Below are 24,827 nucleotides of genomic sequence, written 5' to 3'. Positions count from 1 at the left end.
TAGAGCACTGGACCTTGAGTCAGGAAGATCTGAGTTCAAATTCAGCCTCCAACACTTCCTCGCTGTGTGACTCTTTGGGCAAGTCATTTAAAGGCAGTTAGGTTAGGAAGAACTGAGTTCAAATCCATTCTCAGAGACTTCCTAGTGATGTGACCACGAGCAAGTCACTTAAACCTCTGTCTAATGAAAGAATACACTGGATCTGCTGGAGAAGGAAACTGCAAATACCCCATATCTTTATCAAGGAAACCCCATGAATAGTTTTGGTCCAGGAGGTTACCAAGAATTCGACATGACTGAAAAACAACAAGCAGCTTTCCAACAATGATACGAGTAATTGTTTAAGTGATTTCCACAGGGTCCAAAAGATATGTGTCTCGTTCTAGATTGGAACTCAGGCTTTCCTGACTCTGAGTTCAATATTCTATATACTATCCCATCTAGATGCCTTAAATTATTAATTTGTAATAATAATAACCAATAACCAATCAAAAATTTAAGACAAAAGAATCAAATAACAAAGTCAGACTATTACAGTGGAAAAAAGGGTTATATTTTTACTCAGAGTACTGAGTTCAAATCCCTGCCCTGCCATTCTGTCACAGTGTAAGTTTGGGAAATTTTGTTCACTGCTCTCAGCCTCAGTTTTCTGATCTATAAAATAGGAAGGTTGAACTAGATGACCTCTAAAATACTTTCCAGCTCCTATATCAGTAAATTCAATGCATGTAGGCTGATTCCATGTACAGGACTGTCACTAATACACATTTTTTTTAAATAAAGAAAATAATGCCTCTCACCATTCCCATTTCTCAGAACTAGCCACTTTTTTTTCAAACATTTATTTAATATTCATTTTTAACATGGTTACATGATTCATGCTCCTACTTTCCCCTTCGCCCCCCGCACTCCCCTCACCCATGGCCGATGCACATTTCCACTAGTTTTGTCATGTGTCCTTGATCAAGACCAATTTCCAAATTGTTGGTAGTTGCATTGGTGTGGTAGTTTCGAGTCCACACCCTCAATCATGTCCACCCCGACCCATGCGTTCAAGCAGTTGTTTTTCTTATATGTTTCCTCTCCTGCAGTCCTTCCTCAGAATGTGGGTAGCATTCTTTACCATAAATCCCTCAGAATTGTCCTGAGTCATTGTATTGCTGCTGGTACAGAGGTCCATTACATTCAATTTTACCACAGTATGTCAGTCTCTGTGTACAATGTTCTTCTGGCTCTGCTCCTTTTGCTCTGCATCTGTTCCCGGAGGTCTCTCCAGTTCGCCTGGAACTCCTCCAGTTTATTATTCCTTTTAGCACAATAGTATTCTATCACCCGCATATACCACAGTTTGGTCAGCCATTCCCCAATTGAAGGACATACCCTCCTTTTCCAATTTGTTGCCACCACAAAAAGAACTAGCCACTTTTTATTCTTTCAAGTCAAGTCTACTTTCTGATTTCTATATACAGGTCTTTCTTCTTCTACTTTTCCCAGGCTCCTACTTCCAGAGCTCAATAACATCATCATCATCATCATAGTCCTACTGGTCTCTAATTACTATTTAATCACCCATCTCTTCCCTCCCCACTCCTTTCCGTTAGCTTTGGTTGACTTTTGCATTTGCCTATGTTGGGCATTCTTGGGAATTGGTTGCATACACACAGACTTGCTGTCTCTCAGAGAGTAGTGAGCTTCTTTAGGTTACACACCATATCTTTGGTTGGCAAGAAGGACCATGCATCTCTAACTGGGGTGAAGATGATAGAAGGGCTCAAGGCCTTTTTTATATAGAGTGAGGGGGAATTACTGAGTGTAAAAGAATTTGGGTTAGAAGAAACTAAGAAATACATAGTGTCAAAGAGGAAAGTATCTGATTGCAAATAAAAAGACTGTGTGATCTTTGCTCCTAGATGTATTGGAGATAATCTAAAGCATTAGCACTAAGAGAAAGCAGGAAAGACTGTAGAAGATTAGAGGGACTTATTTATCCATTTGTTTATTTCAAAAAACAAAGAAAAAACCTCTACCTATGTGAGCCATGGTATGTTAGGCATTAGGATTGATACAAAAATAAATATAGCATAGTTTATCTCTGCTCTCAGATTACCAAGATCCCAGCAGTACAGATTTGAATTTTATAAGTGCTTCCTTGGTGTTAATTTTTAAGTCACATAGATCTAAATTTAACTCCTGCAACTCACAAAATGTATACATTTGTTACAGCCAGGGAGAGTTAGCAAGATATAGTTGAGGGGGTCTTCACTGGACTGAAGGTCACTGACAAGCTGGAGCTAGGTAAGAAAAGACAATAAGCATGAATGTATTACTTGAAGAAACTAGAGATATATACTCTGAAGAGGAAGCTAGTTTGTGTGACTGTTGTTGAAGTAGGTTTATGCAGTTCTTGTTTAGTTGTGTCTGATTCTTCATGACCCTGCATGAGGTTTTTTGTTCGGTGTGTGTGTGTGTGTGTGTGTGTGTGTGTGTGTGTGTGTGTGTGTGTTTGGCAAAGATATTGAAGTGGTTTATTATTTCTTTATCTCATTTTATAAATGAAGAAATTGAGGCAAACAGGGTTAAGTGACTTGCCAGGATCACACCGCTAGTAAGTATCTGAGGCCATATTTGAATCCAGGATGATGAGTCTTCCTGACTCCAAGCCCAGCATTCTATACACTGTACAACCATTAACTCTTCCTTAGATCTCTACATGTTGCCCAGGTTCTGGGAATTGAGCTGGCACTTAATTGTAGAATGCAGAAATGACTGCCAAATGCTTGGCAGGAAATGAGTTAAATCCCCTTAGTTTATGGTTCTTAGCCTGGTGATTCCATTTAAACACATCCCCTATGTAAGGATTAAAATTTAATGGTTTGGCTAAAATATATGAAGATTTTAAATAATCAGTGGTTGCCAATTCAAAGTATTATTGTTCAAAGTCAAAATGACTTTAATATCTTTTATTTACAAAAGAGGTGGAAAGAGTGAAAACAGAGAAATACAAAAGAGTAGAGAAGACATTAGCTTATCTAACTAAATGTTGCTCTGGTGCTTGACTCAGCCAGGACTTGTTGACCGTCAGCAGGAATTAAACTCTCTCCAGAAGACAGGAAGGGAAAGCCAGCTATCCATTCACCCAAGTTCCCTCCAGGAGGCAGGTCAAGACAATGACTCAAGCTGAAGGTGATTCCTGAGGACCACTTTCTTCCTTGAACCAGCCTTCTTCTTGAAGCTGACTTCCCTCATGAAGTCTAACTCCTTCTTGAAGCTGACTTCGTTCTTGGAGTCAACTTCTTTCCCTAGCCCCAGAAATTGAGGGCCTTTTAGAGTAGGTTCTTGTCTCTTCCCTTTTTCACAGGGGTCAACCACAGCTTCCAAACTGTCTAGCACTGCACAGGGGCCAGTGTTTGTGGGAACCACTTCTCACCTTCTGGAGGGGTGAATACTCATCAAAAAGGTTCACAGATTCCTGGCTGATTGAGTTTCTGAGAATGTGAATTCTCTAAGTGGTTTGTCAGCTCCTCCACCTAGTTCAAGCTTTTGTTGATTCAATCAAAAGGTAGACAAAGGAGAGTTAATCCTGTCTTCATAATCTAGTGAGGTACTAAAGTTATTGTTAACCAAAGTGTTAGCTCCAACTTGGCAAAGTGAATAAAGGATTCCCTTTTATACCTGTCTGGCCACCAAGAAGGTGGGCCAGTTGATTCTAAATAGGATTCCAAAAATGTGGAAAGCAGATTCCTGGCACTAACTTTCACATTCTTGGGTTTCAATACTAAACAGGTAAAGACACTATCCAAAAGGAACTGTGTCTTGGGATTATCTAGAGAATAATATCTTTAAAAAATTTTTATTTTTATTGTCATGTAAAACATACATATTGTTCATCATTGTAAGAGCACACTTATACATAACCAAAATCTCCAAATAAAACCATAAATATACTGATGTGAAAGATAGTATACTTTGATCTGCATCAATCCAATCCCAAGAGTTCTTTCTCTATAGGTGGATAGCATACCCAATCATAAATCTTTCAGGATTTTCCCAGATCATTGCATTGCTGAGAGTAGCCAAGTTTTCATAGTTGATTAATGTACAATATTGCTATTATTATATACAATGTTCTCCTAGTTCTGCTTATTTCTCTGCATCAGTTCCTGTAGATCTTTCCAGATTTTTCTGAAATCATTTTGCCTATCATTTCATATAGCACAATAATCTTCCATCCCCAACATATATCACAATTTGTTCAGTAATTCCCCAATTGATGGACATCCCCTCAATTTCCAATTCTTTGCCACTACCAAAAGAGCTGCTATAAATATTTTTGTATGAGTAAGTCCTTTCCTCTTTTAAAAATTATCTCTTTGGGATACAGACCCAGTAGTAGTATTGTAGGATCAAAGGGTATGCACAGTTTTATAGCCTTTTTGGAGCATAGTTCCAAACTGCCCTCCAGAATGGTTGGATAAGTTCACAACTCTACTAACAATGCATTAGTGTCTCAATTTGAGGTGATGTATCTTTAAATGAAACTTGCATTAATAAACCAATAATAAGTATGTTCCAATCAGTCAGACTATGGAATCCTTTTAACACAAGTAATATGAGAATGACATAGTCATTTTATGCACAGGCTATCTCCTGAACATCTCTTCAAATAATTACACATAATGCATATGCATAGGTATTTGTTGAATGACAGAACTAGTGTAAATGAATGAATGTGAAAGAAGATTATGTTGTTCTTTTGGATTCTAGAGTGAGAATTAGTGGAAGGCATGAATTCATCTCCATAAGAAGAAGAATTTTAAATGATGAGAGTTGTGTGAACAATGTCTTTTTGACATTGGGTTATCTTCTTGAATAGTGAGTTACCTGTGAATTGGGTAACCAATTGTTGGGGTTGTCCTTGAACCCTGGAAGGTTAGACTAGATGGATTTCTTGTCTTTTAAGGGTTTTTCCCACTGTAAGAGTCTATGATATCTTTTACTACTGCATGATTTGAGGTATGAAACTCTGATGCAGAAATTTTCAAATTGGCCCCTTAATCTCTTTTTCTCATGGATCAGCTCCCCAGTGAATGAGGAGCTAACCTTTCAAAGTGGATCTGGAATACTTCTGATTTTTAAATGTGTGCCTATCACAAATACATAAGTGCATGTTTGGAGGTACTCTCTTACTTGTAGTTTTCTTCCTATGTTACCACATATAAGGACTCAGGTTTTACAGGACAAATTTCCCTACCTGGATGATTCTTTCTTTGATTTTAAATCCTTCCCAAATGGGATATAAGCAGTTCTGGCAGAGATCTGGATTTATTAAATGCTTAGGGATAAAGTACTTTTGTACTGGTGAAGAAAGTCTTCTGATTGCATTTCAGGCCTCTGGGAAGAACAGATTAACATTGTTTAATCATTCATTGGATTTCCTGAGCAGAGTCTACCTAAGTCACAGCTAGAAAGCTAATTAGCCACCATGAACATCTTTTCTTTTAGGCTGAAGCAGATCTATCCTGTGAATTAATCAGCTAGATGAAAGTAGCCACATTTCCAACACATTTATGCTTTGATACCTTTTGGTACAGGTGGAGTTAAAACATATGTAATGGGAGGCAGCTAGGTAATTCAGTGGATTGAGAGCCTTGAGACCTGGATTCAAATGTGATCTTAGACATTTTGCAGCTGTGTGACCCTGGACAAGTCACTTATCCCAATTGCTGAGCCCTTATTGCTCTTCTGCCTTGGAACAGGTACTTAGTGTCAATTCTAAGACAGAAGGTAATGGGATGGGGTGGAACAATCTTTATCGAGAAGATACTGCAGAGCCTACTTCTGGAAAGGTACAATGACAAGTAATGGAAGTGCCCATTGACCATTGTTTTCCTACTGCTTGTAGCATACACAGACATTTTGTAAACTCCTTGAGGGCAAGATGTTTCTTTTCTTTTTTTTTTTTAATTTTTCTGTGTCTCTAGCTCTTAGCACAGTGTAGGTACCTAATCATTTCACCATATCATAATAGACTAATAATTCCCCAAATACTTGATGGATTGATATTAGGAAGTTCCCAATCCCTGTGCAAGGACATAAAAAAGACATATGGTCTCATCCACTGTTGGAAAAATTACTTCTTCTTGTTGGATAAGAGACCCTGCAGTTTTATCTTAAAAGGACTGATTCTACAATTGTAAAGTACTTGGTGTCTTCCCCTTATTTCCTGCCTTTGAACAGAGAATATTATTTTCTTCTGCCATCTGCATTCCCCAAACTCCCTCCTTCACCCTTGTCTGATCCTTCTTTTTCTTTACTCTTTCTGTTATGAGAGATGTAATTTATCTATCCTAAAATGCTTCCAATTGGCTATGTAATCAAAGTGGGCCTAAAAGATTACAAAAACTACAGAATCTGAATTGCTTTTAGCAATTGAAAGTTCCTTAGCATGCTGACAAATACTTTTTCTTTCAGTATGGCCTCTTATTTTTGACACATAGTCTACAAACAAGACACTCCTCTCTCTTGGATTCAGGCACGTTCTTTGACAATCCCATGCCTAGAGTCTTTTCTTTCCTCATCTAAGGCTCATGCTTTTTCTGGCTTTCCTGGCTTTCATATCAATTAAAATCTCATTTTCTATAGGAAACTTTTTCAGAACACCTGCTAATCTTATTGCCTTCTGTTAATGCTCTATTTCCCCCTTATATAGCTTGATTGTATTTGTAACTTTGCTTATTTTCCGCACAAACATATTCATTAGATTATGAGCTCCTTGAAGGCAGAGGACTATGTTTTTCATTTCTTTGTATTTCTAGATCTTAGCACAGTACCTGGCATATTTTTTTGTTTTTCAGTTTCTTCATGACCCCAATGGGTTTTTTGGCAATCCCAACATTTGAGAATATCAAGAATGGTCTCCTCTGGAGGCTTGGCACTTTAATTGAGCCCTTAATGAATCCAGGGATTCTAAATGGCAGGAAAAGGAAACAGTCTATAAACTAAGGCACAGAAGTAAGAGGTAGGATGTCATCAGGAAGAGCAAGTAGGTTAGTTTAACTGAAATGTAATGAAGAGTCAATGATAAGTCTGTAAAAAAATTTGGGGCCAGATTGTCTAAAAAATTTAATGCCAAACAAAGGAGTTTATATTTTATCTTAGAAACAAAAGACAACCACTGAAGCTTGTTGTGTAGGGAATGATGTGGTCATATCTGAACTTTAGAAACATCAACTTAGTAGATACATGGAGAATCGATAGCAGAAGGGAGATAGGATAGGCTGAAAAGTCAATTAGGAAACCATTTCAGTAATTCTGGTTAACAGAGATAAGTGCCTGAAATAACTCCTTGGATGTCTTAGTGGAGAGAAAGGAAATGAATATGAGAGATGTGAAGGAAGAATCCACAGGACTTGGGAAATGATTGGATTCACATAGTTAACCTTATGTTAATTGCTCCAAGACATCCTTCTAGTGTGAGCAATACTAGCAATGTGGATTGCAGAATATTTTATGATCTCATTCAGTGTTGAATTATTCACATATGTATGTACACATCTAGGTATATACATGCATATATGTTTATCTGTAGAGAAATAGTGTTGCTTAGTAAAGAATTGTGCTTAGAAACTCTGAACTGGAATTGTACCTATAACATTTATTTACTGGCTGTGTTTCTCTGGGCAAGCGATTTAACCTCTATGTCCCTCGGGAAATGGCCTAAGGGATATCTAGAGGAAGCATGTTCAAGAGAGAAAAAATAAAAGCTAGATTTAGGATCAATAGATCTCAGGTTCAGGCTCAGTTCTACTACTTGCCATCACACTGAATTTCAGAAAGTCACCCAACCTATCTAGTCCTTAGTTTCTTCATTTGTGAATTTAGGATACAGGAATAAGTATCTTCTGAGGTAGGTTTCTTCTCTTAATCTGTAATTCTATTAAATCAAATATAAATGTCCATCTTGAGGGATTTCCCCATGCTGAAAAAATCATATATCCTTTGTCTATGAATATGCATGTATGCATATATATGTGTATATATTTATATATAAACATATACCTATATAGAAGTATATACTTATATCTCTATGCATAGGTATGGGGGTAAAAGTTCAAACTATCTGAGATGGTTCCAAATAAGAAGTTTAACTAAGTTGCTCTCTTTTCAGCCAACTGTTCTCATATTATTTAAGCAAGATTTCAGTTAGCAGTTTTCAACTGTGGAAATCATTGACATTGGATCCCACCTTTTGTAATTGATGCATATTTCTTTCTTTTTTTTTTTAATGAAAAATTTTTTCCATGGTTACATGATTCATGTTCTTGATCTCTCTCTCCCCACCTCCCCCACGCCCCAGTAGCTAACACACATTTCCACTGGTTTCTTCCTGTGTCATTGATCAAGACCTATTTCCATATTATTGATAATTGCTCTAGGGTGGTTATTAAGAGTCTACATCCTAATCATATCTGTATCAATCCATGTGTTTAAGTAGTTGTTTTTCTTCTGTGTTACCACTCCTGAAGTTCTTCCTCAGAATGTGGATAGCATTCTTTTCCATAAATCCCTTAGAATTGTCCTGGGTCATTGCATTGCTGCTAGTACAGAAATCCATTACATTCAATTTTACCACAGTGTATCAGTCTCTGTGTATAATGTTCTCCTGGTTCTGCTCCTTTCACTCTGCATCAATTCCTGAAGGTCATTCCAGCTCACATGGAATTCCTCCAATTTATTATTCCTTTGAGCACAATAGTATTCCATCACCAGCATATACCAAAATTTGTTCAGCCATTCCCCAATTGAAGGGCATACCCTCTTTTTCCAGTTATTTGCCACTACAAAGAGTGCAACTATAAATATTTTCATATATGTCTTTTTCCCTATGATCTCTTTGGGGTACAAACCCAGCAATGGTATGGCTGGATCAAAGGGCAGGCATTCTTTTAGCGCTCTTTGGGGATAGTTCCAAATTGCCATCAAGAATGGTTGGATCAGTTCACAACTCCACCAGCAATGCATTAATGTCCCAATTTTGCCACATTCCCTCCAACATTCATTATTCTCCCCTGCTGTCATTTTAGCCTATCTGCAAGGTGTGAGGTGATTCCTCGGAGTTTTTTTGATTTGCTTTTCTCTAATTATTAGAGATTTAGAACACTTTCTCATGTGCTTATTGATGGTTTTGATTTCTTTATCTGAAAATTGCCTATTCATGTCCCTTGCCCATTTATTGATTGGAGAATGGCTTGCTTTTTTGTACAATTGATTTAGCTCCTTGTATATTTGAGTAATTAGACCTTTGTCAGAATTTTTTGTTATAAAGATTTTTTCTCAGTTTGTTGTTTCCATTCTGATTTTAGGTGCATTGTTTTTGTTTGTACAAAACCTTTTTTAATTTAATGTAATCTAAATTATTTATTTTACATTTTGTAATTTTTTCTAACTCTTCCATGGTTTTAAGATCTTTCCTTTCCCAGAGATGTGACAAGTATACTATTCTGTGTTCGCCTAATTTCCTTATAGTTTCCTTCTTTATATTCAAGTCATTCACCCACTCTGAATTTATCTTGGTGTTATGCATATTTCTAATGTGAAGGTAGGAGTACTATTCTTTTCTATTAGCCTCTGCCTTTTCTCTTGTAGACCATATGATTTACTCTTTCTTCTATGATGATGTCAAGGCTTCAGTACTATAAAGTCAACTATAGCAGATATTTGTCAAATGATAAAATTTTTACCCCTAATTTACAACCCCAGAATAACTAATGAATCAAATCAATTTAGCTCTCATTCCTTAACCAGAGAATCACCCCCCCCCCCCAGATTCTTTATTTCCTATGTGTAGGGAAATTCTCATGAGGAAATTTCCTCTACAAATGTATATAAATAACTGTTTTATAAGATAAGAGTTAGAGGATTGTTGGAGACCCTAAGAGGTTAAGTGACTTGGCCAGGGTCTCATAGCCAACAAAGTCCCCATCACCCTCTGCTAGCCCACTATACTGATTTCTGACAATCTTTCTATAGTATCAATGTGCTCCCTTCTACTGAGTCTTCCAGTTTCAGTCTTTAGCATTAATCTCCTGCTTGGTTAAAGTTCATTCTATCTTAAGGATAGCTAGGTGGCATAGTGATTGGGCTAATAATAAGGAAGACTCATCTTCCTGAGTTCAAATCTGGTTGCAGATATATTGCTGGTTGTGACCCTGAGAAAATTAGAATCCTGTTTGCCTTTGTTTCCTTATCCATAAAATGAGTTGGAAAGAAAAATAGCAAACCACTTCAGTAGCTCTGCCAAAAAAGCCTCTAAACAGAGTTATGGAGAGTCCAACAGAACTGAACAACATTGTGTCTTACTGATCCCAGCCTCAACATGCTACACCTATCTTTACCCTAACCAGTCTAAGCCTTGGTCTGGGAATAGTAATCAAATCAATACAACCATATTCAAGGAAGGCCTCTCAATCAATATGCCCACTGATACTGGGTCTGCTTTCACCTCCAAGTCACAAGGTACACTCCCAGGATAAGCTCATCACTTCTAATCCCTTCAGTATGCTGCTAACTCAAACCCTGGCTGACCCTACCTCCCTCAGCTTCCTCTCCCCTTTGATTGGAGGGCTGAAGGGTTGAGTACCACACTCCTCCCAATACCATCTTTCATAGAGAACAGAAACTAGACTTAGCTCATCATACTTTGCAACTTGTTTCAGCTCTGTGGAACAAGATACCCCCTTGGTCTGCACCTCCATCAGGATTTCCTGCCTCCTTTTGTGTGTCTTCCTTCATTAGACAGACTTCTTGAGGGCAGCGACTCTCTATTAATTGTATCCTCAGCACTTAGCATACTGCCTGGCACATGGAAGATGCTTAATAAATGTTTATTGGATTGCATTGGATTGATACTCCACTCACCATTCCTGTAACTTCTTGGACTAAAACATCCTTCCCTTATCATCATTCTCCTGTATCATTCTCCACTATTAGAATGTAAACTCTTTGAGGGAAGGGACTTGCATTGCTACACAGTGTCTGGCCTGTAGTAAACACTTAAATTTGTTATTTATTCCTTCATTTATTCACTCATTCAAGCATATTAGAGTGGTCACATGAATTGCTTTGACTTCAAAACCAGTTCTCCATCCACTATATGATAATGTTTCCTGATACATTCTAATTATTATTAATTATTATTTGACAGATGGTAAAATTGAGGTTCAGAGGAGTTTAGTGACTTGCCTGGTCACACAACTGCCAGCTGTCAATGCTCTGATTAAAATATCAGTGTGATGTACAGTGTTCCCCCTGCACCACCCTGATTCTCATTTTTAGGATGGTTGTTTTTTTTTTTTTAAGTTTTGTCATTTAAATTCTGTCATTTAAAAAGACCAGTCATTAGGAAAACTTGCACATCAAAATAAATTTTTGTAAGTTACAAAATTATAAAATAATGTTATAAGTTAGAATATAATACTATTTGTACTTTTTAAAAACTACAAGTCACTTGAATTCTAAGATAGTTTGAGAGAACAGTGAGGGAAGGATGAAGGGCAGCTAACTAACCAAGAAAAGTAAATGACATGTTGTTCAGTCATTTTCAGTCATGTCTGACTCTTTGTGACCCCATCTGGGGTTTTCTTGGCAAAGATACTGGAGTGATTTGCTATTTTCTTCTCCAGCTCATTGATGAGGAAACTGAGGAAACAGAGTTAAGTGACTTCCCCTAGTCTGGACTGTAGTAAACACACAACTAGACTAGATGAGTCTTTTGACTCTAGGACTGGCACCATTTCATTGTACCACCAACCTGCCCATTATATAAATAGGCAACACTAAGACTTTCTAAGAGCCTGACATCTGATATCAGCAAAGAATGGGTTGGGATTAAATTTGAATTTTGGGGTGGTTGTTTTTTTTAAGTAATGGGAGGGAGGCAGTGCACTGGAACTGAGGGGGACAGCAATGGCATGCCTAAGGCTACAAGTTCAAGGCCAGCAAGAGTCAAAGGACAGGAAAGAATGAAAAAGAGGAGCAAAAACTGCTGAGGAGCAAGGACAGTTAAATTGGCTAAGGGAGAAAACTTCAACCATGAGAAGTAGTGTGGTTTATTAGTCTAATGCAAAATGCACTAGAATTCCAAGCTCACACAAGACCTCAGTTTTAGTTCTGGCTCTTCAGCTTGGCCAACTATGTCACTGAATACAACTCCCTGAGTCTGAATCTTATTTTCTTATCTATAAAGTAAGAATTAGAGGTGCTTAAATATCTCTTGATCCATACATTTGTATTCACAGGAAATTATTACAATCCTTCAGCTTTTTCCTCAGTGAGGTTCAATGGGTTACCCATAACTGCTGGCTTAGGGTAGGAGAAATACCCCAAAGTAGACATTATAATATTTGTACATCCCTAGACATCTAAGGGCACAAGACTTGTTATTGCTCAGAAAGACAGCCTTAGAGACAAGAAAATTTTGGTTAGACTGTCATATATTAGCTTAGTGGCTTTAGTCAAGTAACGTAACCTCTCACTTTCCCCCCAGGTAACTTTCTGTACTAGTAGAGGGAGTTTCCTCACTGGGAGTTCTTTAAATTAATAAAAACATTTCTAATCCTACATGTATGTACAAATAGAGATATGTATATATATGCTGTGAATGTATAAATGATTATGAATATGTAAAGATATTATTATATTGGATATGAATATAAAAGTAAGAATACTAATACCTAAATCATCTACCATATGGCATTATGAGAAAACTATTCATTAATCTACAGAGGAACATGGCAGATTTCTAAACTGAGAGTCTGAGACATATTTCAGAAGGTAAACTTGAACTTGGATAGGAAAACATATATCTTTCATTTCGATAATTTTTCAATGAAATTTTCCAATTCCTTAAATTATTTTAGATAAGGGGACCATAAGCTTCAATCATGCTATAGAAATCCAAAACAATCCAATGATATTTACCTGACATGTGCCAGGCACCATGCTAAATGATGAGGATACAATGAATAAAAAGAAAGCCATTGCCTCGAGGAGCTTACAGTCTAAAGGGGGGAACAACACTCAAAAGACAGAAAAGCAAGATATTGTGAATATCATTAAGTCCAAGGAGAAGAACAGCGTTGTGAAAAGCCCCAGTAGAGGGTAGGTTTAGGCAATTTCCCTTTCAGAGCATTTCATAGAAGTCAGAGGGTTGTGTTAATTGAAATTTGGGAAATGCCATTTAAAAGTATATATATTTTTTCTATGGACACGTGGGGGCCTTAAAAACTACATTTCCCGTGGTCCAACGGGTTTCCTATTTTGGATTATGTATTCAAGGTGAGGGACTGTTTTAAATAGGGGGAAGTGACTTTGAACTTCCTCTTTAGCTAACAGTGCAGGAAGATGTGAAAAGATAAAATGCCTGAGGCAGGAGTTTGAATCCTTACAAGCACACGGTCTAATGATTTTATCTCTATCAGCATGGCTTTAATTAAAATACTAATTTCTATATTTATATCAGTCTTTATTATTTTTAATCGTAACAGTTGTGGTATGAAAATGTAGGCGGAATTAAGCAGTATCTAGTTGTGAGAATGAAGCATGAAGAAAATGAAGGAAAGAAAATGATATAGAAGGAATATTTCTTTCTATAGTCCAAAGTCCAATAAAATTGTCCAGTCATTTCAGTCATGTCTGATTCTTTGTGACCCCATTTGGAGTTTTCTTGGCAGAGATATTGGAGTGACATTTTCCTCTCCAGCTCATTTTACAGATAAGGAAACTGAGGCAAACAAAAGGTTAATTGAGTTATCCAAAGTCACATAGCTCATAACTGACACCAGATTTGAACTCAGGATGATGAATCTTCCTAATTTTAGGCCAGTCGCTGTAGCTACTGTGCCATCTAGCTGTCCACAGATAAAACCATAGATAGTCATAGAAATAGACATAGATTCATGTGTAATTAAATTGAGCATTCACTTAGAATATCTTTTTTTTATGCTGATGTCCTTTACTAAAATTAATTAATTCATTTGGGAAGCTTCTATCTATTATTTCTAAATAAGGTATGCATTGGTTTCCCAAGTTTATTACTGTGTGTTTTTTGTTTGTTTGTTTTGATCAGCTACCACAACTAAGAGAAACTACAACTCTCTCTTAGTGCACCTGTTTTGCTTTGTTATCTGAACCTGGGATATGTACAAATATCCATCTATCTCCTAACTCTTTCAGCTGTTCTACTTATGATTTGATCTGAAAGTCCTTGACCATCTTGGGCATCTACCTTTGGATTTTCTCAGAATTGGAGAATCATATATTTGAGAGGCCATCTTGTTCAACCCATGTATCAAAAGGAATCCATGCTATTATGGTACTTAAGAAGTGACCAAAAAGCTTTGCGCTAAGACCTTTGATGGGGTGGGTTAGGGCAGGGACCAACTACTTTTCAAGATAGCCCATCTACTTTTGGACAGTTCTAGCTATTAGGGAGTTATTTGTTTATGTTTTCTTTTTCCTTGATGTTAAGCCTAAATTATCTTTGAACCTTGCACCTATTGCTCCTGGTTCTTCACTTTGGGGACTGAAAAGAAACCTAGTACTTCCTCAACATGACAGGCTTTTACATAATTGAAGAGAGCCTTCTCTTCTCGCTTGACGTAGGATCAAGACCCTTCACCATGCTGATTGCTTTCCAATGGATTCTCTCTAGTTCATCAGTGTTCCCTGTAAAGAAAAACTTCCAAAATTGAAGGAAATACTCCAAAAGAGGTCTGAGGAGGGCAGAGTTAAAATGTCTGGAAGACATGCCTCTATTAATGCACCCCACAATTACATTACTTGCTCTTTTAATTTGCTCATTTTTTTCTTTAAGAAAAATTGTGTTCTTGTGGCTGCCACATTACATTGCTAATTCATTGAACTTGCAGGTCTATAAAACTTCTAGATCTTTTTCAGAATGATAGCTACCTATTCTTCCCATCCCTTTCTTATACTTGTGGATTTTTTTTTTGTCCCCAACTACAATATGGGTATAAAAATTTATGAAAGGCTCATAAAATGTGATGTCTAGAACTGAATCCAATACTCCAGATGCTGCCTGAGCAGGCAAGCTGGGGTACAGTCACATTATTACCTCCTAAGTCATAGACACACTGACTCAACAATCTAAGATTGTTTTCACTTTCACGGCTATTATGCTGTGTTGTCTGTTGACTCTTACTGGGTTTAGAGACCTATAAAAGTCTCAAGGCTCTTCAAACAAATTTCTGTCTAGCCATGCCTTACCTAAATTGGGTTTATAAATCTGATCATTTGAACCCTGCTATAGTGGAAATGACACTATACTGGAAGCATGAAGAAAGACCTGAATCTTGGTTCTGCATCTATTATTGTTGTGTCATTTGGAATTATCATAAGCCCTGGAAGACTACAACTCTCAGAGCTCTCTGCTACAACTTCCCCTGACAACTCCCACTTCCTTTGTGGGAGTTGTCAGAGAAAGTATAAAAGAGAAAGTTTGGCGCCTTTTATCTCTCTTTACCCTGGAGTGCTCTGCTCTCTCCAACCAACTGGAGGCTGAACCCTGATTTCTTTCTTGGCGCCTTTTCCCCTTTCTTCCTACCTCCTAGTTTTTCCTAGACCTTCTCCTTTCTAATCTAAATAAAACCACTATTCTAAACTCTAAAGTTGCTCTCTGATCTTTTATTTGAGCCCCTGAAGGGCTCTGATCAATTTCCCCCTGCTGGGGCTGGGGACCACTACCTTCCTTTCCCTTCCTCTACCTTCCTCTCTCCTTTCTCCCATCAAACCTTCTTTCTACCTACTTTCCCTTCACCCCCTCACATTGTTCTATTTATTGCTACCTCCTAAAAGTAGCCTTTCCTAATCTTTGTTACTACTCATTTCCTCTCAAATTATAAATTTAGCTAGAGTTAATATTTATTTAGAGGTTGCTATATGCTAGACACTGCTAAATGCTTTATAATTATTATGTCTTATGATGTTCACAACAACCCTTGGAAGCAGGTACAATTAAGCCCCCCATTTTTAGATAAAGAAATGGAAGCAAATAGAGATTAAGTAACTTGCCTACTGTCACGCAGCTAGTGTTTGAAGACAAATTTGAACTCAGATCTTTTTGACTCCCCGGCTGACATTCTATCCATTGTTATTATGTCTTATACAATATAAACTGTTTGAAGACAGGAACTGTTTTTCATTGTATTTATTTTTCTTATTTATTTATTTTCATATTATTTATTTTCATTTTATGCCTCACACATAATAGACAGTAAATGCTTGTTACACTAGATTGGCCTGGATTTGGATAAGTCTCACTTTAAACTTTAGTTTTATCCTTCATAAAATTATGAGATTAGACTAGTTTATTTCTATCATTTCTTTTAGCTCTAACATTCTGTGAAAAGAATTCACATTTCTATAGCACTTTTAGGTTTGCAGTTTTTTTTCCACAATAATCCTGTGAGGTAATTAGTATGTAAATCATATGCTTTTCAGATAAGGAAAGCAAGCTTTAGAAAGGTGAAGTGATCGTTCCCCAGTTATAAAGCTACTCAGTGGCAGAAACTGGCTACAAACCCAGGTGGCTTGACTTCATGACCATCTGAGGGAAAGAAGTTGATATGTTGGAGAACAGAACTCAGAAGGGTGCCATCACCTTAGAGACTTCTTGCTATCTTGAGATACATGTAGTGTAACAGTATGATGATCTTATCAATTCTTTTATTCATGAAGTAAATACTTATTTAATATTTCCCTAATTCACTAATAGTCAATAAAGCTAGGACACATTTCCCCTTCTTCTTGTCTATGATAAAAGCTTTTCTCTGGAGATAGCCATGAGATAGTGGTATACTTATTAGAGAAAAGACAATATGACTATTCGTTTGCTCCCAATACAATTTTGTGACATTGTCCTGGTATAAGTGGAAATTTTATACTTTTCGAGCTATGTCCCCCAGGATTCCTTTCATCTCCCATGTTCGCTTTCCTTGCACTCCCACATTTGTGTCTTCACATTATTGTTTAAATAGTTCTGTAACTCCTCCCTCTCTCTTTTTTTCCCCCATGATTGAGGCTTGGTTAGCTAGCTTTTACTTTAGTTATTATTAATAAACTTTGTAAAATATAGTACTTATTGTATATTAGTTTTAATTTTACATCCTGAATAGTAACCATAGCAGCAGTCATACATCTATGAGGTCTTTGAATTATCTGTGGTTTTCAGAAATGGAAATTAGTCAATATGACATGATGGGCAGCATAGAATGGTAGGAAAAGGAGCATTGGATTCAGAGTCAAAGAATTTGAGTTTGATTCTCAGCCTTACTTATTCCTACCTGTGTGACCTCAAGCAAGTTGCTTCACTTTTGCCTACACTGAAGATGATCTGAAAAAGGAAGAAATCAAACTAGACTGTAGATCTTGAGAGAGAAAGGATCTCAGTAGCCAAGGTCCTCTTTTTAAAGTGGAGGGAACTGGAAGAAAATAACTTGTCCATGTTCAATAAATAATAATTGTCTGAGGTGGGATTGAAATCCAGGGCCAATGTTCCTTTCACCTTAACCAGGTGACCTTTAGGGGCCCTTCTATCTCTAAATGTTGTGATTCTGTTGTGATCCCAACACTCATGCCTGAGAAAGAAAGCCTAGGTCAAAACATTAACTATACTAAAGTAGGAGCTACTTTAGTATAGTTTGGCATACACCTTTGTTTAACTTATTGCAACTGTTTCGTTTACTGCAATAGAGAAATAGCTACAACTTGAAGAAGCCTAAAATTTGATTGAATTTTTCATTAATCATCTGTTATTTGAGGGTTATGTAGTCAGCAATGACTATACCTAAACATTCTGCTAATAATGATTTTGTAATTTCCCCCCTCAACTATGCTGACCATATTACAATCAATATATGAGAGGAATGAAACATTACCTGGCTCAGCTAGGTAGGCATAATCATATCCCAGGTCTCTGGATGAAATAAAAAATTCTCCATTTGTGTAGACAGGGATGAAAGGGACCATATAGGACTCACGATTGTGTCCAATGGGTGCATTGGCTGCTGGGTAAACTTCTTGTAGTGGACGATGTCTTCGAAGCCACTGTTCAAAAATACTGCAGAGGAAACAATGATTCAATCATATTAAATGTATTCAATATATTTTTAGCATTGTTTACAAAAGAAATATTTGCAGACTTTAAAGAAAAAAGACTATAATACAAAATTTCCAAGTCTACATTTTATCTTAAATTGTGTAAAAATCCTTTTGACTTAGGAAAATCTCATGTGCATTGACCACACCTTGAAAAAAATTGGCATACAGCTAAGCACAATATCCAGACTCAAAAATATTCATGCATTTCAAATAAATATGAGAACTTTGATTAAAAAAAGGCTTCACAAAGGAGGAATAAAAACCTGGATGATACAGAGTGCTAATAATGATTATTAGTTGAAGGACAAACTAAAAGTAACAATTGTCTGTTCCTTAAAATTTCATTAAATTATTTTATTTTTATGTGGTCTAGATTTTCTCTAATATCTTTCCTCTTTTTTGTTCCATAGAGTTATTGTTTTATCAACTTAAAAAAAAGAAATGGAGAAAAATGGGGGAAAAGTCAGTAAAACTCATTAACAAATTTAAAAAATTCTGATATTGTATACAAATAACAACACCCATGGATCCCACACACTGGAAAGGAGTAAAGAAAGGTGTCACCTCATCTCTTCTTTGGAATCAAGTTTGTTATTTATAATTTTGCAACATCCAGGTTCAGTTGTTTTGGGGTTGTTCATCTTTTCATTTGTGTTGTATAAACATTGTTTTCCTGGCTCTACTTGATTCACTATTTATCAGTTCATGAAAGTTTTTTCATGCTTCCTTATATTAATCATGATTTCTTACAGCTCTATAATATTCCATTATATTTACATGGGAGGAAGAATAAAGAGAAACATAAAACATTACTGAATTGAATTGAACAGATATAAGATGAGTCTTGAGAAGGAAATAAAAAATAAATCCAACATGGAAAATCAAAATATTTTCAGAACCTTTAAAAAGAGAGTTGTTTGTGGTAGTACTGTGTCATCGGCTTGATCCTTTTGATCTAACCTTATTGGCTCCATACCTGTTTTTTAATGCCATTACATGATTCCTAGACTTTTTTAAAAAAATTTCTTTTCAATCTCTTTTATATCTCATTTTCTAACACTTACTTTACAAAGAAACTTGAGGCTGAGTTCCTCTAGTCCTTTAGTTCACTTTTCTTACTCTAGTCTCAGAATCATCAACCACTCTCCCTCTCACCTACCAGAAAAAAAGAGAAATATTCCTATTCTCTACTAAGGTGTATTTTATCCCATTAATTCTCCCCTCCTCCAGAATCTCATAAATAGTAATAAGATTTTCTTTTTCTCATGAACTTTCAGTTTTTCTCCTTTGTATTATTATTCTATTGTCCTATCAACATTCTCAGGTCTACCCCTTTTGTGAAAAACTGCCACCACAACAAAACCAAACCCCAAACAACCTGTCCTTGACTTTTCTATACCATCTGGCTATGATTCTACCACCCTTTCCTTCTATTTCTAAGATTCTTGGAAAAAGTCTCAGTACTTCATGCTAATGCATCCTTCATGTCCATTCTCTCTTCAAACCCTTGGGAAAGAGTCAATTCTGTATATATAAGTTTGAGATAACCTTTTCCTTTAAGGGATGGAAACAGAGAAACTAGCATCTTGGACACCCCCTGACCCCCAGACTAGGATGTCTCTAGATCAGCAATTTTGGTGGAAGTGGATGACAGGCACAATTCTAATGAGCCCTCCCTTTCAGAAGAGAACAGAAGGAGCAACCACATGTTCCCTTCTCCTGCTTTCCTCGAGACAGGAATTAAAGCCTCATTTGGGGAGTGATGGGCAAAATGACAGAGATATCCATCAATGTCTCCAAGCCTCATTTAGATAACACATTAGGAAAATCACAACTTATATAGGCAACACAATGCATCTCCTACTTCTATCATATCATACACCTTCATCCTTCTCACTAGCCTGATCACACTAATATGGATATGTTCTCTAGGACTTTTCTGCCTCACAAGGGCTAGTGTGCTCCAATATTCTCTCTCTCAAGGCATTGTCTTGTATCTTTGTTTAATTTCCCATGTGTTATTTTATTATCTCCTTAACTACATTGTTAATTAGTTGGCAAGTCACTTAATCTCTCATAGCTTTAAGTACCTCTTTAAAACTATAAGTTGCAGGATAGGTACTGATCTCCAATTTTAAATGAAATTTCCTCATTCAGGACTTTCCAATTCTAAGGTCATCCTCTGTCTGGTTTTATTTTCCCTATTCTGGTGCAGAAGTTTGAAGAGTTCTCCTCCCTTAAAAGACTAAAAGGAAAAGCTGAATTTCAGATAAAGAAAATTAGAGATATAAACCCAGCTCTGAGGACAACTTGTTTTACCTCTGAGAATTAAAGTACCCTCAGAAAAACTGGGATTCAGTGGAGTGTGTGTTAGATTAGATTTCCAAGATCCTTATCAGATTTTAAAGTTATGAGTATCAAAACTTGTTTATTTCTATGATATTTACATATAATTAGTTTTTTTCTTAGCCTTACTTTCCATGTCGTGATAGTAAATGTTGAGAGAAAGGAAGTCTCCTCTTTCTGAGTTGAAGTCTGGCCTCAGATATTTACTAGTTGTGTGACCCGTGGGCGAGTCACTTGACCATGCTTACCTCAGTTTCCTCTGGTTTAAAATGTTTAAATTTAAATTTTTAAATGGAGGAGTAAATGGCAAGCAACTCCAATATCTTTGCCAAGAAAATCCCAAAAGGGTCATGAAGAGTTGGAGAGGGCTAAAAACAACTGAACAACAAATCAACAATGATTTTCATCCTCTTTCCTGTCATTCACCAACTCCATTATTACTGTGCATGTACCTTTCTTCCACTACAAATCAGAATTTCTGACTTTCACACATTCACTTTTCCTCAGTTGCACTTCCCAGACTTTCCACAAGACATTCAGGCTACTTGGGAAGCCCCTTTTGAACTTCCCACCTTCTTAATACCAGATTATATTTCAGAAATCCCAAGTTCTAATTTTTGGTCTGCTTCTAGCTCCCTGTATAAATCACTTGACTTTTCTTGATCTCACTTTCTCCATCCCTAATTAGAAGAATTACATTGCTTACCTCCTGCACATGACGGTAGAATAAAACGCAAATATATTTGAAAAACTAAAGGTCTAGTATAATTATTAAATTTTATTGTTGTTTTTAAACTCATTATAACTGACATGCTCTTTCCTCAATATATTACTGGGTACAACAAAGAATATTGAAGTGGGAGTGAGGAGGACTGAATTCTGGAAGCAGGTGGTTACTAATTAGTTCTTTGACCAAGGCTAGTAATTTTCTTTTTATAATTGCATCCTTCAAAACATAATTCAAAAAAATCTTCTTTAGGAAACTTTTTTGGATTTACTTAAACTTCATCTCTCATTGCTTTTTTCAGTTTGGGATGCCATATTTTAAGAAATACATTAACAAACTGGAAACTATCTAGAAGAGAACTGTGATGATGTGAAGGGTGTTAAACTCATGTTATATGAAGGTAGGTTGTTGGAACTAGGGATATTTGCCTTGTAGAAGAGATGTTTTTGAATAGCTATTACCAGGAAGTTGAGTTAAAATTGCGCTGCTTAGTCCCAGACTGAGGAAGAAGTAGGAGTTACAAAGAGCCAGATTTAGTTTTTTTATGAGAAAACACTTTACTTTGTTCTGGTTGTGTGAAGGTAAGGCACTCAACCTCAATGCTGAGAAACTCATGGAGAAGAGTCTCATTGGACTTTCATTCTTCCTTCATTTTCAAAGGGGACCAATGACATCCTATGGTGATGTCTTGAAAAAAAGTTTCTAAGTTCTCTCATTGGACTAGATTAACTCTGAGGTCTCACTCATCCTTGGGATCCTTTTAGGTGATCTTTTACTTCTGTATCACTACAACTCAGGTTGTCACATCAAATCAAATCAATAAATATTTATCTAAAGCTTAATATGTGTCAGGCACTATGTTAAGAATTGCAGATAAAAATGAGGGCAAAATTAATGATCCTGGTTCACAAGGAGCTTATTTTCCAATGGATGAGACAACAAGGAAGGAAACTGTCATTTATTGAGTGCCTACTGTGTTCCAGGCACTGTGTTAATGGCTTTAGAAATATTTTCACATTGATAATTATAACAATTCTGTGAGGTAAGTATTTTTATCATCTTTATTTTGCAGGTGAATAAACTGAGAAATCAGGTGATGAAGTAGAGATTGTGCTGGCTCCAGAGCCAGGGACACCTCAGTTCAAATTCAGTCTTATACACTTGCTAGCTGAGTGACTCTGGACAAACCATTTAATCTCCTTTTGTTTCAGTTTCATCAGCTGCAAAATGAAGATAATAACACCTCACAAGATTTTTGTGAGGATTAAATGAGATAATATTTGTAAAGTACTTAGCCTAGTGCCTAGCACTTAGTAGGCTTTATATAAGTGCTTATTCCAAGTTCAGGAGATTTTTCTAGGGCAGTGATGGTGAACCTTTTAGAGACTGAGTGCCGAAACTGCAACCTTCATGCCACATGTGAGCCCCTACTTTTTCCCAAACAGGGGAGGGAGGAAGTGCTCCCACAGCACTGCTGGACAGAGGGGCTGGTAATGTGAAAGATCGTCAGGCACACATGGAGAGGGGGAAGGGAGCAGCACTCTCTGACATGCTCTTGAAAGCATGCCATAGGTTTGCCAACATGGATCTAGGGTCATCTAGCTAGTGAGTGTGGCCAGATTTGAATTGAAGTTTTCCTGAGTTCAGGCATAGCATTCTAACCCCTAATTATCAAGCTTAAGTAAACACCCATGCACATAGAGGATTAATAGAGTGTAAAATGGTCCATATTGATACATTTTATTTATGTGAATTTGAACTTCATTTCTTAGATTATTGCTATAAAAAGATTTTATTTAGGTGCCTTATATGTTTGATTGCTAAATTTATTTTTTACATTAAAAATTCCATATAACTGACTTGGTCTTTTCTCAAAATGTGCCTGAAGTACAAAAAAGAATCCTGGACTAGTAGTAAGGAGGACTCAATTCTGGGAGCAGATAGTTACTAACTAGTTCTCCAAACATAGGTAGTCATTTCTCTTTCCTGCGCCTCAGTTTCCCTATCCATATGATAAGTTGGTCTTAATCTAGAGAAGGTAATCATAAATTGATCTGGTACATTTGTTAAGAAAATTTCATATGAGGCTATGAAGAGACAGACATGACAGAGCAACAGCAACAACAACTATATTGAATTTAAGTGACTTAGAAATTATTTTAATACACTAAAAGTCCAGGTTTGAATTGTACCTTCTGTCAATGGAGAAAAATTAACAGTCAACTCCAAATAAGCCTCCTTCTGCCAAAAAATGAAAGCTCTTTACCTAGGGACTCTGAGAACATCAATCCATAGCATCTAGAGATTTAATGGATGAAAACATTAATGTGCTCACCCATCTAATCAACCTTCTAAAATGAAGGAATTAATCTTGATTAAATTCTTCATTGGTGGCTCTCAGCTTTAGTTAATTTCATCAACCTATGTCTAGAATGGTACTTGACAGAATACTAATGCCTATCTAAGGTAATCAGAATGGCATGTTAGGAAAATTATTTTCAAACATAAAATTCATTTAACACATTTATAGGTGGTCCCTTGAAATTCTGAACTTTAAGGAAAGGCAAAATATAGGAGGGAGAGAAGGGCAAAAATTGATCATGGAATCATAGAATAAAAGGGGTAAGAAGAACCCAAGTCTTAGATTGGCATTCAAGATATTCAATAGCTATCTGGTACCATCCTAATTTTTTACATACACACATACATCTTCATATACACACATATAAGTACATACATAATGTATGTATATCCACATGTAAGTATGTATATAATATGTATGTATATATCTGCATTTGTATCCATGTAATACTGGTAATACATGGTATCCAGTATATCATAGTAGAGAGATTCATGGTCAGGAAGACTTGGATTCAAGTGCTATCTCAGACATTATTTAATCTTTTCTCTACATGTCCCATGCTTTCCAGCATCTATGTGTTTCATGTCCTCTTCCTTCTTTCCACATCTGAATTCCTATCCATATTTAAAGACAATCTCATATACTACCTCTAACAAGATGCCTACCATGATCTCTACTCCTTCCCTTATGTAAAAAATGACCCTTCATTCCCTTGGTCATCACATAAATCTTTATTTGTGCTATCCTTATGAATCCTCTCTGCATTTATTTATGGATGTGTCATAGCTTCTTGTTAGATTACAAGTTCCAACAAGGCATGTTAGGGTATAATTCTCTCTCACTCTGACAGTCACTTGTGAGCTTGTTGAGGTCACAGATTTTTTTTGCTTTTCCTTGTGTCTCCAGACTTAACACAGAGCCTAGAACACAGTAGGACTTTAAAAAGTCTCATTGAGGGGGCAGCTGGGTAGCTCAGTGGATTGAGAGCAAGGCCTAGTGATGGGAAGTTCTAGGTTCAAATCTGACCTCAGACACTTCCCAGCTGTGTGACCCTGGGCAAGTCACTTGACTCCCATTGCCTACCCTTACCACTCTTCTGCCTTGGAGCCAATACGCAGTATTAACTCCAAGATGGAAGGTAAGGGCTTAAAAAAAGTGCTCATTGATTTGATTGGAATTGCCATATTTTCCTCCTATCCAGGAATCATTTAGGTA

At 36.7% G+C, this 24,827-nt stretch overlaps 1 protein-coding gene across 1 annotated transcript in view; it reads right to left on the bottom strand.

Moving 5' to 3' along the window:
• The window catches only part of TYR (tyrosinase), a 164,423-nt gene that overhangs the window by 11,567 nt on the left and 128,029 nt on the right, over positions 1-24,827 (bottom strand). The window contains exon 4 of the mRNA XM_044666033.1: positions 17,955-18,136. Coding sequence (XP_044521968.1) covers positions 17,955-18,136 — 182 coding nt within the window. The remainder of the gene's footprint in view (positions 1-17,954; positions 18,137-24,827) is intronic.

The sequence above is a fragment of the Gracilinanus agilis genome, chromosome 3 (assembly GCF_016433145.1).
Source record: "Gracilinanus agilis isolate LMUSP501 chromosome 3, AgileGrace, whole genome shotgun sequence".
Taxonomy (NCBI): Eukaryota; Metazoa; Chordata; class Mammalia; order Didelphimorphia; family Didelphidae; genus Gracilinanus; species Gracilinanus agilis.
Note: the sequence above shows the minus strand (reverse complement) of the source record. Positions and strands in the feature narration are given on the sequence as shown.